The 14310-nt window shown below is 38.5% G+C and overlaps 1 protein-coding gene across 4 annotated transcripts in view; it reads left to right on the forward strand.

Annotated features, from left to right (window-relative positions):
- Positions 1-10728, forward strand: part of SPPL2A (signal peptide peptidase like 2A) — a 30249-nt gene extending 19521 nt beyond the window's left edge. Inside the window, exons 14-17 of one of the 4 annotated variants that reach the window (XM_074917313.1) lie at positions 688-765; positions 1093-1253; positions 3316-3349; positions 7926-10728. In XM_074917313.1, the coding sequence (XP_074773414.1) occupies positions 688-765; positions 1093-1253; positions 3316-3349; positions 7926-7957 (305 nt within the window). In that variant the 3' untranslated portion in view covers positions 7958-10728. The remainder of the gene's footprint in view (positions 1-687; positions 766-1092; positions 1254-3315; positions 3350-7925) is intronic. The other 3 variants (XM_074917315.1, XM_074917311.1, XM_074917314.1) reach the window with 3 other exon arrangements.
- Positions 10729-14310: the final 3582 nt, after the last annotated feature.

The raw sequence follows: 14310 nt of genomic DNA on the forward strand, positions 1-14310 counted from the left end.
CACAATATAAGAAAGCTTAGTATATTACAGAACACTTAGATAGTGAAGGCCTTTTGCTTTTGTATTCCACTGTATTGTGTAAATACAAGTCCCACAGATAAATCTAGTTGTCAGTATTAATTAAATCTCATTGAAATTTCACAGAAAGCAAGTATTCTGTGACTTCATAGTATTTTTATATCCTAGACTACCTAATTAGAGGTGAGGTAACAGAAAATGTATTATCAGGTTTTTCCATCTTTCTCAGAAGAGCTGAATTTTGCCATGGTTGGAGTCTTGAGCAAATTAACTAAATCAGGCACAAAGTACCATCTCGTGAACAGTGTGCAAGCAAAATTGCTGATTGTTGAGAGCGAGCATTAAAACCCTACTGAAGAAAAGTTTTAAAACTAGGTTGTTACTATTGTGTATTAGAAAATGGAAAATAGTATAATGTAATTAGTTTGCTTAAAAAAACCAAAACCTTTTAATACCAGTCTCACTTGGCTCATATTTCCATTATGGTTTTGATTTTCAAGACTTACTGTAGGATTTTTTAAACTGGTGCTTAGCTTCCGCAAAAGAGAGGAAGATAACATACAGTAATGGGAAGTCTTACTATAAAGTCTTTCTATGCTGCTTTGATTTGATGGATTGGGGAGAAAAAAATTCATGGCTAAATTTTGTGGTTTTTTTTTTTTCTTCAAGGGCTTCTGGTTGCGTATTGTCGAAGATTCGATGTTCAAACAAGTTCCTCTTCTGTATACTACATTTCCTGTACAATAGGTAAATTGTGTTATTCCAGAAATATTAATCCCCATGCTAGCTTTTTTTTAAATGTCAGAACTAGATAGTTTTCTTCAGATAAAGGTCCAATGTTGTCAAGATTCTCTTTACAATCTCTTTTTAATGTGCCTGGCCATATTTAAGGTGAGTATTCTTTATGGTAGTCAGTTGCTTTGAGAAAGATTGCAAATACAGAGCAACCTAATGTTCCTCTTCAGTTTTATTAACAAGGAAGATATTACTTAAAAAACAAAAGGCTTACTAAATGAGTGACAATTTAAAAATTCACCTGTTCTTGACTGTGCATGTATAAATATCTTTTTATAGCTTATGCCGTTGGTATGGTGCTGACTTTCATTGTTTTGGCATTAATGAAGATGGGACAACCTGCCCTTCTCTATCTTGTACCATGTACACTCATTACTAGCTCACTTGTTGCTTGGAGGCGCAAAGAGATGAAGAAGTTTTGGAAAGGAAGCAGTTACCAGGTAGGCTGGATGCCTTGAGTATTTTGTTGTTAATTCCTTTGAGTATATGCTTCTCTAAGTACTTGGTAATATATTGCTCACAATCCTGTTTTTGCTAGTCTTCATGTTATCTTCTGGAACTAATAAGGAAAAATAGTCTTTACTCTTAGAATATCTTAGTCTAGTAGTTGACATGGCAGAACAAATCTTAAGGGAGATGAAATAGCTGGTTCAGTGCTCGTGGAAAAAAGTAATTTGTTCTCTTTTATTTTCTTTGAAATGTTTTTTAACATTCCTCAACTATCCCTTGATGTGGTATAACGTGAGCCACTGAACTAAGCATGCAGATTCCAATCTGCACTAGTCCTGTATTAAGAGACAGTTCCAAAAAGTTGGTGATCAACTAGAATTTTAGAAATTTTACCATGCATCACTGGTGTCCTGTGTCATCAGGATTATATGGAGCATTCAGCAACAAAATAGCTGGGTGGTTATGTAACTTGTCTCTCACAGCGCAGGCTGTGTGCACACTGCCTTGGTTATCTCCAGCACTATCCAGGAACTGCTGTCCTTAAAATCCCACCAGCTGTCTGCCTCTGCCTGTTGACATGTGTGTGTTCCCCCTGATTTGACTTGCTGCAGTAACAGAGCGTGCCAGTAGCCCTTGTGAGCTGGCATTTATCATAAGATAGACCAGTTTTAAGATGATGCTAAACTTTAAGACCTCAAGTCCAGTATTGTTTGAATTCAGAACCTATCACGTGTATCTAGGCTGTGTTGAACTCAGCTCAGAGAGTGTTGCAGTGGGAGGTGGGTGACCTGAAGCTGATGGTGGAAAGGAGGCCAGGTTTAAGGGGAACAATGGAAGTCAAGGAGGGTGGTGGTAGTTCTTGTAAATGTGAAACTGCACACACACAGCTCCTATAGTGTTATCAGCTAAATGCTGCCTTTTATTGATCTAACTAATACTCTACACCTGCTTCAGCTGGAGGCTGGCTAGGTATGAAATTACTCAAGACATCTTCAGCTATAACTAGCTATCCTGTCTTTTTTGTCTACAAAAAACCTCTTCTCCTTTCACAGGTCCAGTGAATAGAAATGTTTCCCTGTAGGTCAGAATTAATTTGACTTATTGTGCATTTGTATATAAATTGGTGGCTGCGATTCTAAAGTAGGCAGTGTGGCATATATGAAGCCCAGTAACTGGGTCTGTTGGGGTGAAGAAGCTTTGCTATTTATTTTCCTCACTTGAGTTCTGAGGAAGATTGGCCTAAGTAAATCTGGCAACTCTCTTCTAGTGACAAAAATTTCTTGCACTTCTCATAGCAAAACTCATACTTGAAAGAATTATGTTGCCATAGAAGTTATTTCATGTCCTTTCAACTGGTTTCTTGAAGGATTAAAACTGCTCTGAACTTCAGCTTGTTTTGAGGTCAGATGACTTAATTTCTGGCACAATTTAAAATGTTGATTTCCACCCCCACCCCACCGCCCTTGAGTTAGACTTGTCTGTGATTGAACACCTCTGTGTAACTTTACTAACTCCTATTTTTCTGTAACTTTCTGAAGAACTTCTTCTATATTAATTTTTTTCCAGCGGGTGTTACGCAGGTTGCTCTCTCAGAATGCTGCAGTGTTCATCTTTCTCATATGTTGTCCTCCTCACATAAAGCTGGATTTTGAACTGTCCTCACTGAACTTACAAACAAACCCTCACAACCCCAGGGTTGAAAATCTCCAGCTTTCAGTGCTCATTCTGAGGAGGAAAGATAGAGAAAGTTGACAGAAGACTATTTTTTGCTGCAGCAATGATAATTTGGACTGGAGCAGAGCTACCCCATGGACAAGGGTGACCAGGCTTCTGTAGAGCTTTGCTTTGTCCTCATGAGAACAGAAATCCTACAGACTTGTCAGAATAAAACATCTTAAGAATAGGGGTACAAGAGCATGTACAGTCTATCAGGTGACTAAACTTCATGAATGCTGCTGTTTGTTTATAGTCCATTAGTTAGCTTTTTTGACTTTGGGGTTTTTTTTGGGTTTTGTTGTATATTAATTTAATAATGAAATGAATTTTATTTAGGTATCGGACTCCTCCAGGACGCCTTTGCTACAAGGTGTGATTATGGCCTTCTTTTAATGCAACTTTATTAATTATCTTACCATTTCTTTTTTCCCCTCTGCTTCTTCTTTTTGTTCTTTTTTCCATCTGTCTTAATTTTTCTGAGTAATTCAGTGGAAGAGGGTAGAACTGAAGACAAGCTATAAATCTATTTTTATGCTTAGAGGTTGTTTTTTTTCTTTAAAGGAATACAGGAAAACTTAAGTACCAATGGATCCATGATTCCTAAGCCTGAAGGCAGGCTTTGTATGCCTCTCTATAATCTCCCAAATCCCTGGGAGTGTTCTCAAACATTTAGAATTGGTGTTTGTTTCTCTACTGTTACCTATATGGAAGTTCTTCACCTAATTTTTCTGTGCCACTGCATTGACATGAAAACCTGGTTAGTGCTAAAAAACCAAATTTGTGGTCCTCTGTTTTAATGTTGAGCGTTATAATTTGCCTTTAATAATCACGTCTGCAGTCCCTCTATCATCTTACTACTCAACAGTGTAATTTATCCCGTACTGTCTGCAGTGCTTGCAGTGGGACAGGGAGAAAGGATTTGGACCAGCTTTTGTGGTCTTGCTGCTGCACAGCTTCTAGACTGCAGAGATGAGGATATAGCTCATGACTGCTAACACTGATGGTATTTCAGCTGTCATTTCAGCTGTCTGCTGTCTCAAGCACGGCATAGAGAGAGCAGTGCAAGCTTTCAAATCTCAGCTCCTTGCAGAATTTAAGCATTTAAATACAATCTTGAATTATAGTCAGCAGTCTAGCATTATACATCTATTTATAAAGCGTAGCTTGTCCGCCCTATACACTGAAGACAATTTGGGATGGTGAACTCTGCCTGAATGTGTCTTAAATTCTGAACTAAAAAGTACTTTTCTCATTAGCTAATTTCTACTAATAAATAGTACTTTAACAATTTAAATCTCATTAAAAAGCCTTAATAATAAATTGGGTACAAACCCAAGAAGAGGTTAGGAAGTGGGAGGACTTGAGTGCAAATTAAAATCAGATGGCCAGACTGTATTTTTAGAACTTAAAATTCTTCTGTTCTGTGTGCACTCGAGTTCTTGGACAGGATTGTTAAAATCAGTTTTTCAGTTTCTACTTTATACATATGGGAAATACTTGACTCCCTAAGATAGCTCTGAGGTCCCATAATTCATAGCTGCAAGCATTTCTGTTTCTGCATAATGATGCAGGCTTAAATTCTAGTTATGCTCTGTGTGGCTTTTTTATGGAGTAGTCTTGAGCTGTAATGAGTTGCTGCACAGAAAAACATTTTAACTATTCACTGAAGCACAGGGATTTCTTGGGAGAGTAATGTACCTACTTTCCTACCACCAAATGGGCAGTATTGCTGCTGTGGAGTGTTTAATAAAGGTTTTTCTAGGTTTCCTGGATTGCTTATATTCCTCTTATATGACTGCATGATAAACTAATTTAATACTTCCCAGTTATTAATTTAATTTAAAAATGCTGTTTGCTTTTTTGTATCAGTACAATCTATGAAATCATTTTAGTAACATCATGAAAACTCTAGTGGACTAATAGAACTTTGAAGTCTTCTAGACAGATTAGCCTTGCAACTTTTTAGACTTTGTCAGTTTGAAGTGTTTAGCAAGCTTTCTTATCTCTCTTTGAAATAATAAATCAACAGATTTGTCACTGGCATGTTACACAGCAGGCACCTGCTGTTTAGTACTGTGATTTGAAATCACATTTTTAGATACTTGCAAATTCATCATAGCAGTAAGTTAATTATGTGAATGCAGCATCATCAGAGTGACTCTTGCAGAGAAGTGTGTGCATAGGCACTGCGTTCTCATTTACAGGCAGGAGTTTATTGTCATTTCTAGTTTGGCTCTGTGTGGGGGGGTTTTTGGGGGTTTGGTTGTTTTTTTGGTTTCTAATAGTTCACCATGTTAGGAGATAGCTTTGTAACTAAAATACGTTTATGTTTAACCAGTCTTGACCCCCACCCCCCCTTAAAAACTGTTTGGAATTCATATGTGAAGGAAAAGCTTCTGAATCTCTTCCATTTCAAAAACGTTCATCAGATCTCCACAACGGATGATGTGATTGTTTTGGCTCTTTTGAAGCTTGAAACAACTCTGTCCAGGATTTTAGCATGGTGCCTCCATCTTGCTGCTGCTGGTGGTTGTAAAGATTCCTGCAGCTTCTGCTGAGGCTTTGAGGAAGGAGTTGTCCTGAGAGAACATACAACTGGGATGCATTTGTGGAAGAAGCTGTTTAATGCAGTATTACACTTTTAGAAAGGCATCTGTTGTCCCTGACTTCAAGTTGTGGGCTATCCTTCTTCTGTATGGTGGAGAGATTAGAAATGGGGTGGCTGCTTTTTTTTGAGGGGGTAGCCTTGTAACATTTATGTATGTCAAAAAAACCCAGATATCTTTTATGCTCTACTAACCATTTTAGTTTTAAAGTTAACTTAAAAATCTGATATATTAGGCAGAGACTTTAAAATTTAAATACAGGTGGTATCTCCAGCATAAGTGCATTTTGTGCTACTTACCTTGTCATAGGATTAAGAGAAGAATCTTTGGGATGCGCTGAATTGTTGCAAATAGTGTTTGTTAACTCTTCCTTCTGGAAGCATCTTGTCAGTTTAATAGGGAAGCATGTTATGCAAATGCTTACCAGAACTACCTTCTCGATGCCAGCTGTTAGATGATCCTCCCTAGGATGAAGGAAGATAGATGGTATTACTTGATGTAATGCGGTACTGTGGGGGCTTTACTGTTGGTTTTTTCCTGGAAACAAATCCTTCAATCCTCATTCACAATGACAGTTTGACTTCTGTAATTGTAGGGAGTGTTTTGCTTTGGGTGACTTTTGATGTGGGTTTTTTGGTCACAGTGCCAGGGGAAAGTTCTAGATACACTGAAGTGAATGCAAGATTGTCATTAGCACAGGAGCTTGGTATTCACTGCTGGACTGTGTGTGCTACTGCTCTAACTCAGTTTCTTAGGTGTACTGCCAAGACTAGTTAGTGCCTGCCTTAATTCTGACACAAGAAGGGAGGGATGTGATAGACCTTTTCTGGTTTTAGTCAGATTGATATTGTGGCCACTAGGCTCTCCTAAGCCTTACCTAAGTCCCAGTGACTTCTCTCTGCTTTAGAACTCTCATTTCAGTTTACTGCTCAGCATGTTGGTGCATCTGGATTGGGAAACAGCTTGTTTAAGTAAACTGGCTTTTCATAAGCTATGCTGGTATACCTTGCAATGGAACAATTCTGTTGGCATCAAAGAAGGTATGGCACAGAGGTGGGTCATGGCTAGAGAAGAAGAGAGAAGTCAGTGGAGCTACTCTCTCTGCCCTGCTTACAGAGTTAGACCACACTAAAGTGCGTATGACGCCACAGTGTCAACCTGGCTTTGTCTTGCCAAGGATCCTCCAGTGGGTGCTAGTAAGACACGAAGGCAATCTTGTCCTCATCCCTTGCAAATCTGCCTGCTTTAGAAACCATGTGGTGAGCAGCTCTTTTACAGAAAGACAAGGAGCCTTTTACTACTAGACAGGGTATGCCACCGTGGAAGAACGTATGTAGGGTTTTCTGCCTTTTGGTGCTCAAAGCATTATGCCCTTGTCCTAATAATCCTGCCGTGTTGGGCATATGAATCCCTTGACACATTCTCTTTTTCAGCATTAGTTCTACTACTTCTGCATCTCTGTCTCTGGTGGTCAGCTATCAGAACTGCCCAGTCCTTGGCCTCTTGTTAATTGTGTCTAATTCTGAAGCCCTCGAATGGATGGGTCTCAGTTTGTCATGCTAACAAATGCGTGTATCCCCTCTGTAATTTATTCCATGCCTTGTCCCAGGGAGGAAACCAAAGCCTTCATTGCCCTCTAGCAATACAGCAGTGGATAGGGAAACAGGCTGCTTTTTAGCCAGGAAAAGTACAACTGTTCGTTGTCTTGTGTTACTCAGATGAACTAATCAGTTACATTAATTGCAAAGTATAATCAGTCTGTATAACAATTTGGTTTAGGTTCTCTTCTGTTGCAGGACTTTGCAATTCCTTTATCCTTTTTAAAATAAAAGGAAAATTTACAAAGAAATGTTGCCAATACAGTTAGTTTTTACTAGCAAGTCTTTACAATCGTGAAAAGAGGAAGCTAGTCTTTTCTATTCAAGCTATTGCTTGCTACCTGTAAATGTTAAGTAGGATCCTAGGGTTTATTTCCAGTTCTGCAATCCATGTCTCTGAAAAATTTGCTTAACCCAAATTGTTTTGTTTTGTTCTTTGTATTTAATAATTGAGACACTTCTGACTCATCAGTTTAATTTCTTGTAGAGGACCAGGATCGTTGGTCGGAGAATGTTTTTGTAGTGGAAAGCATTAGCTAAGAGAGCTTTGACTATTTGGCTTGAATACTTTTCTGATCTGTAGAGAACTTACTATCTGTATGCTGCTAAAATGCACTCTAACACGTGTTTAATTGTATTTCTCTTAGCTAACAAATGCTTTGGACCAATGGGGGGAATGCCATATTTCTTAATAAAGAGACATCTCTCTTCTTTTTTTTCTGTTTTTTCTTTCCATGTTTAGATGATGGAACACCTAGATTATACAGGAAATGAAGAAAGCACAGCAACAGCCAGTGAACAGCCTGGAGGACAATAACATGTAGGATCCTGATTTAAAATAGTAATTCAAATTTTCTACAAATGAATTACAGTAAATTTGGTGAACATTTACCGTAGAGTATTTCCTACTCTGTGTAAAAGGGTTTTTTTACTCCCGCACCTATATTTTTATGGAAAAATATTGTTAATAATATAAAAGTAATCAAAATAGACTTGCATTTTTACAGTCAAACCCTAACTAGTAAAACCGTGCCTTATTTCGATTTAAATAAAAGGACGTTTTCTATGCAATTTTACAAATGTGTTTCTATACAGTATATTTTTATAAAAGTTGCTTGCCCATATCAGTTTGCATGAAATGTTTTCTTAATTTTGATTAAGACTACTGAAGTTTCATTTAAAAAAAAAAAAAAGTATAGTACCCTCCATAGGATTTCTTTCAGGATTTCAAATGCCAAGATTGATAGTAATGTAACTATAGCAACTGAAAAATTGAACTATAGTTCCATTACTCCAAATAATTGAATAAACAGTGTGTACGTTAGTCTATGTACATTGTAAGCCATAAAGTAGATACAGGGCAAATTTAGCTTGAGGTTGTGAGCTCTTCCCCCCACACCTGTAGTATCAGTGGTTTATGCCTTAATTTTAGAAATTAAGCTTTGATGCAAGTCTTTGGATTATATACATCACCAACCATTTCCAAAAAAATAAAAGGGGGGAGGTACTTACACAGTGGTCCTGGAAACTTAGGTGCAGCTCCTGGAATAGTTGACAAACAAGATGGTGCAAGGGGGTTTTTGCTCAAGAAGTACTACTTGGGGGTGGGGGTGTGTGTGAAATATTAATTCTGGCCTGTTTCTTCTCCTACCTGTTGAGACTAGGCCTGTATTTGTGGTCTTCCTTTGACTGGATCAGTTCAAAGGGATAGGGCACGACAGGACAGATTTTTTTATTTTTTTTTTAGCTTTTACATCTACACCTTTTTTTGTGTGTGTGAAACTATTTTTGAAAATTCTTTGCAATTGATAGACAAAACAACAGGTTTGAATAGTGCTAGTAGTGCCTGTGTTAGTTAAGGCCAATGCATGTGATTAACTTGTTTAATCTTAATTTGTTTTAGCTTTTAAAGACTTGGAAAAGAAGAAATAGTTTAAATCATTAGTTTGCACTTAGAAGAGTTTGTTTGACACACTTTCTTTTTTCAGGAAACTGCAAATTGAGGGGGATTAGGCATAAAAAATTTGTATAGCTGTAATGCTAACACTTTACACCAAAGAAAATTGGAGAAGGCAACAACAGGAAACCACTGAGTTTACTTAGTGCTAATGTCAGGTGGTTATGAAAACATTTTTCCTATTCTTTAAATGAATGTCACTCCTATAGTCAGTACAAGTTCAAGAACCCTGGAGAACACAACCCAGTAAGCACATGCTGGGCAATGGCAATGCAGACTTCCCTGCAGTGCCTGGTGGAAGTGCCTCAGTGTTTGTCTGAAGGTCACCTCTGGACTTTTATAGTTAGTTTGGGGCATGTCAGCTCAGGAAAATTTACCCAGATTAAATCTAGTTTAGCTAGATTTACTTTGGAAGTATGCTAATTAAAACAACTGTAAATCTATATTGGGAGCTAACAAAGGCTTACTGCAGATTTGCCATTTTACGTCATTTATATCAAGTTTAAACTTTTGTGCTCAAGAGTCAGAAGCAGACAGACTTACAGTCTGGGTATCAATTGTTGCCATTCACACAGATTGACTGTGGTGCCAGGTGATACGGGTAAGATAACCACCTTGTTTGCAGCTTCCCTAAGAAAACAGAAATTACAAACAGTTCTCATGTTAGTAGTTGCCCCTCTTGACTTTTTTGACCTAAGCTTGAACTGACAGCCTCAGAATACAATGGTCTTGCTCATCATCTTCAATTTTTATTTGACTGGCACTTAATAATAAATTACAGCATACCTCAGTGTTCCAACAGCAGAGTGAAAACTTGTCTTCTGATGTGTTGTCATGCTCTTTCACAAGCCCAATATCTGCCAAAGTTAAATGGTTATGAAGAAGTTTCTGAAAATTTCTGAAAGAGCTAAAGAAGTCGTAACTCATTCACAGTCAGGTACTACTCAAAGCCCTCAGAAGCTTCACAGCTCTGTGTAATGTGACTCCTTTTTCTCTTTGAAATCTTCTGCGTGGAGGATTTATTAAATTCTTAGCTATAAATGATAATGGAATTAGTATAAATAAAGAAGACCTTTGGCAACAGAAGTGTATTCAGCAGCTGGCTGTGGAAACTGTCTTGTCTGTGCCTAATTGTGTTCCATGCCTGATCATGCCTGAGGTTTCACACACATGTGCTGCAGTTTAATGGGATGTAAACTAACTTTTTTCTTTCAAATGCTTAGGTGCTTTGTTTACAAAAATTAAGAATGGAGTTTAAAATTTTATATAAATAATAGGTTAGTATTGACTACTGAAATGAGTTTTTTATAAGTTCAATAGAACTGATTGCAACACTTTTAGCAATTTTGAATGTTTTTAATAATAAATTTGGTTGGGCTAAACACTATGTTAAAAGCCTTCTTAGTCATACTTTAATATAAAAATCTTACTACCTTTCATTGTATGTTTACTGACAACAGCCCCCTTCCTTATGAGTTAAGTTATCACTTTAAGAATGTTATTAATAAATGTTACTTGGAAAAAAATAGTTGAGTAATTACTTTGTTCTGACTCATCTTTTTCTTACTGTGAACGTTCATGGCAAAACAGTTAACACTTCATACTACCAAGTAAATTAAAAAGTCATGATACACCCCCATAAATATGTAGTTGCAGTTTTTATCCATCCTGCCTGATGTATGAAAATTACGATTGTTTGTAAATATGTGGTGCTTCTGGTGGCTTGCCTTTTTTTTTTCTTTTTTTCTTTTTTTTTTTCTTTTTGTAGGGGCGGGGGAGATCTGAAATCTGTGATTTGAGGTACATCAATTTTACTGGTTTAACTCAGCAAGCGGTTGTTGCACAGCTGTTACTTATGGGACTCTCTGAAAGCATACCTGACAAACACTGAGTTAGAAATACAACACATGCAGACTTCTTGATGGTAACAAGCTTACTTGCATTCAGCCTAGAAAATAGTGCTGTAGAAGAATTCTTCAATTGGATGTACTTAGCCTTAGGCACGAAGGGCAAGAAAAAGCCCAACTTCAGTCTTGAAACCCAGGCTGGGTTGGAAATGTTGGCAGAGGGGGAAAAAAAAATAAAAATCACTGAACCTGAATGCAGTTGATATGTGTTATGTGAGACATCCCTAGAACCCTGTGGTAATGTATTTGTATTTAGCATGTTTTTAAGTATTTTAAGCCTCTTGTGCTCGGACACTGCAGGTTCCGGTAGCATTGAGTCACAGTAACAGAGTACTGCTGTTTGAATTTCCTTATTTTAAAAAGTAGGGAAATTAGGAAGAACAGACCCAACTGCAATCAGCGAACTTGTTTTTCACTGTCTGTTCCCATGCATTCCATTGTCAGGGCTGGTACATTTGACACTAGCAAAACTGCAAATCTCAGAGGCTTCAAAATTGCAAGTAGAAGAGGGACATTTTCTTCTAAGGAAGGGGGTTACCATTATTAGTTAACAAACTTGCCTGTTTAGATTGGTCCAATCTTTACAATACAATTCCATGTAGATGGAAGGAAAAGCTTTTCACTGTGAGTGTGGTCAAACACTGGAGCAGGTTACCCAGAGAGGTTCTGGAGTCTCCATCCTTGGAGATACTCAAAATACGAGTGGACCCAGGTGTGACAGCCTGCTCTGAGCAGGGGGGTTGCACTAGGCAAGCTAGAGGAGCATTCCAGCTCTACTGCTCTGATTATTAAGGCATTTTTTCCTGTTTGCTTTCCAGTTTGAATAATCGGCAATATTTTTTTTCTTCATACAAAAACTCAAATTTTAACACCGTAATGTGGGTTTGATTTTTCACTTGGAATGATGTACTAAAGCATATTTAAAAGATAGCTTTCGATTAGTAATGCTTTCAGAAGCGAAAGCACTGTTTTATTTTCAAGTAGCCTATATAGCACATTTTACTGTGTGAACGATTTATCTATCTAATTTGGGGGGAAAGGAGGAGAGCAAGTCAGACTGTTATCCCTTTTGTCAGAAGCGAGTGATCAAAGTTCAGGGTTTTATGTTCTTGAGAATGGCTGATGATGGAGGCTCAAGTATCTCTGGAATCCCTCTTATTTATAAAGAATGTGCAAGATCCTGTTTCCCTGAACAGGGCATCAAATAGCTGAGAATAGTTATTTTGCTTGCAGCTCAAAGACCTTTTAACCAAGAAAGCGTTCAGATCAAAGAGCTCCTTTTCAGCTCTTAGTAGTGTGCTCACGGGTATTCTGCCGTCTGGTTTTCTGTTCCCTCTCTTTGCTCATGCACATACTCGCCTCCTTTTTTTCCTCCTCTTTTCCGTGTGGGGCAATACCCGCATGTTTTGAAGTGTCTTTGCACGTTACTTTGTCTTGGACAATAATATGTTCCTCTGTTGCAGTATGAACACCCGCGTTTAGGAGGAGGTTTAATCTTTTGGATTCTCTTGAAACAAATGCAGCAGTCGTGCTTACCAATAACAGTCATATAAAACAACGGCTTGTCTTACCTGTGTTATGGTCCCATGGACTTTCTGGGGTCGCATTAATGTTAGTGCAACATCCTTGCTTAGATTTAAAAAAAAAAAAAAGTTTTTTACAGTTTTATTAAAGGTTGAAATGCACTCGTGCTGGCTCTCTTTTTGCAGACGGGCTTCCAGAATGTATGTTTTTAAAGTGCAACAGTAACTCAGTTTACTTTAATTTCAGTCTTTGTTGTGATGTGTCCCATGATCACAGCTACAAGAAAAGTGGGGTCGTCTTAATTAATGTTGCTTTCAAAAGGTAGCAGAGACTATGGTGGGAAACGGATCCATTCTCATGGATTTAAGGCAGCTGACTGCAGAAAATTATCAAACAGGTATTTCTCTGGTAGGTGAGTATTTCTCTGGTAGCTGATTTAAAAAATAAATTTAAAAAGTAAAAATCCATTATAGTAACAATGGAAAAAAGAGCAAATGTATGCCCGTTGGTACCTTTTTCTCTTAGAAATGGAAGAGCAAGCCTCTGCAGGACAAAGTGACACTTTCGTCAAGATCACTGTCAAATGAGAATTCCAAGTTGGACAATTAAGACTCACCTAAAATTTTACCTTTTGCTTATGAAGTACCTATCCCTGGAAAAGAAACAGAACTCTGTAAGAATACCTGTGAACTTGTATCCGACTCCTAAAATTCAGGCAGCAGCTGGTCAGACCTGCTGCCCTGTTCTTGCCAAGCCAAGTTGTTGAGCCTGTCGGCTCCGCCGGCGTTGCCTCCTGTGGCTGCCTGGCCGAGGAGAAGCAGCACCTCAGGCCCCCGCCACCTTCCCACGCTGGCTGGGGCAGGAGATGCTGCACCTCTGCTTCTTGCCGATGGAGCATCTCAGTGCAAAGGCCACCTCGCTGCCTGTCCACCGTGCGCCAGCTCAGCTGCTGACGAGCGAAAACTCAAACCGAAGGATTGGTGAGCCCAAAGATTGCAGTGGGAACAATTTTCACAGGGAAGCTTTTAAAATCCTATAAAAGTTATGGGGGGAGAAAGTTCAGAAGAAACAAAACTGACATAAAGTCGTTTTAGTTAATTTTTAAAGGCAGGCACTGATAAAATCTTGCAAAGGGTCACCATTGTGGTGTAAATGTCGCCATACTGTTCCTGGTAGCTACTGGTTTTACACATGTAAATAGAGACATGTGGAGACACACCCTTGGCAGTTTTGTGCCAGCCTTCGGCCTGCATGGGTTAAGCTCTCAAACACAGCTTTCTGAGCAGTAAGTATCCTATTCCCAAATACAGGATATGTTCACATTAAACTTTAGATGATGGGTTGGGTGAGGTATCTTTTTTTTGTACACTTAGCGAGCGCGTCAAAAGAAAAATCATGAAGAACTACTGTGTGCACTCAACCAAATCAGCTCATTAACTTGAATATCCTTTCCTATTAATATGGAATATCTTTAATGCAGATTTTAAAACTGGAAAACCCGCTCTCATTTGCCTGACTTGGATGTGACAAACCATACCACAAAGCCGGACTCGAGTGACTGGTTTTGCGGTCTGAGCTTGGTGTCATCGGGCCCTTTGCGCTGCCATCAGAAAGCCACTCGACGGTGCTTTCCTGCTGGTGGTGGCAATTTGCCAGTCCCAGAAAAAACGAAGCGCTGAGGGACCTAAGAAGTTTCATGTGTTTTTTCCCTGCATCTGCACTGTAAACGGCTGACCTGG

Source organism: Athene noctua, chromosome 13, assembly GCF_965140245.1.
Source record: "Athene noctua chromosome 13, bAthNoc1.hap1.1, whole genome shotgun sequence".
NCBI lineage: Eukaryota > Metazoa > Chordata > Aves > Strigiformes > Strigidae > Athene > Athene noctua.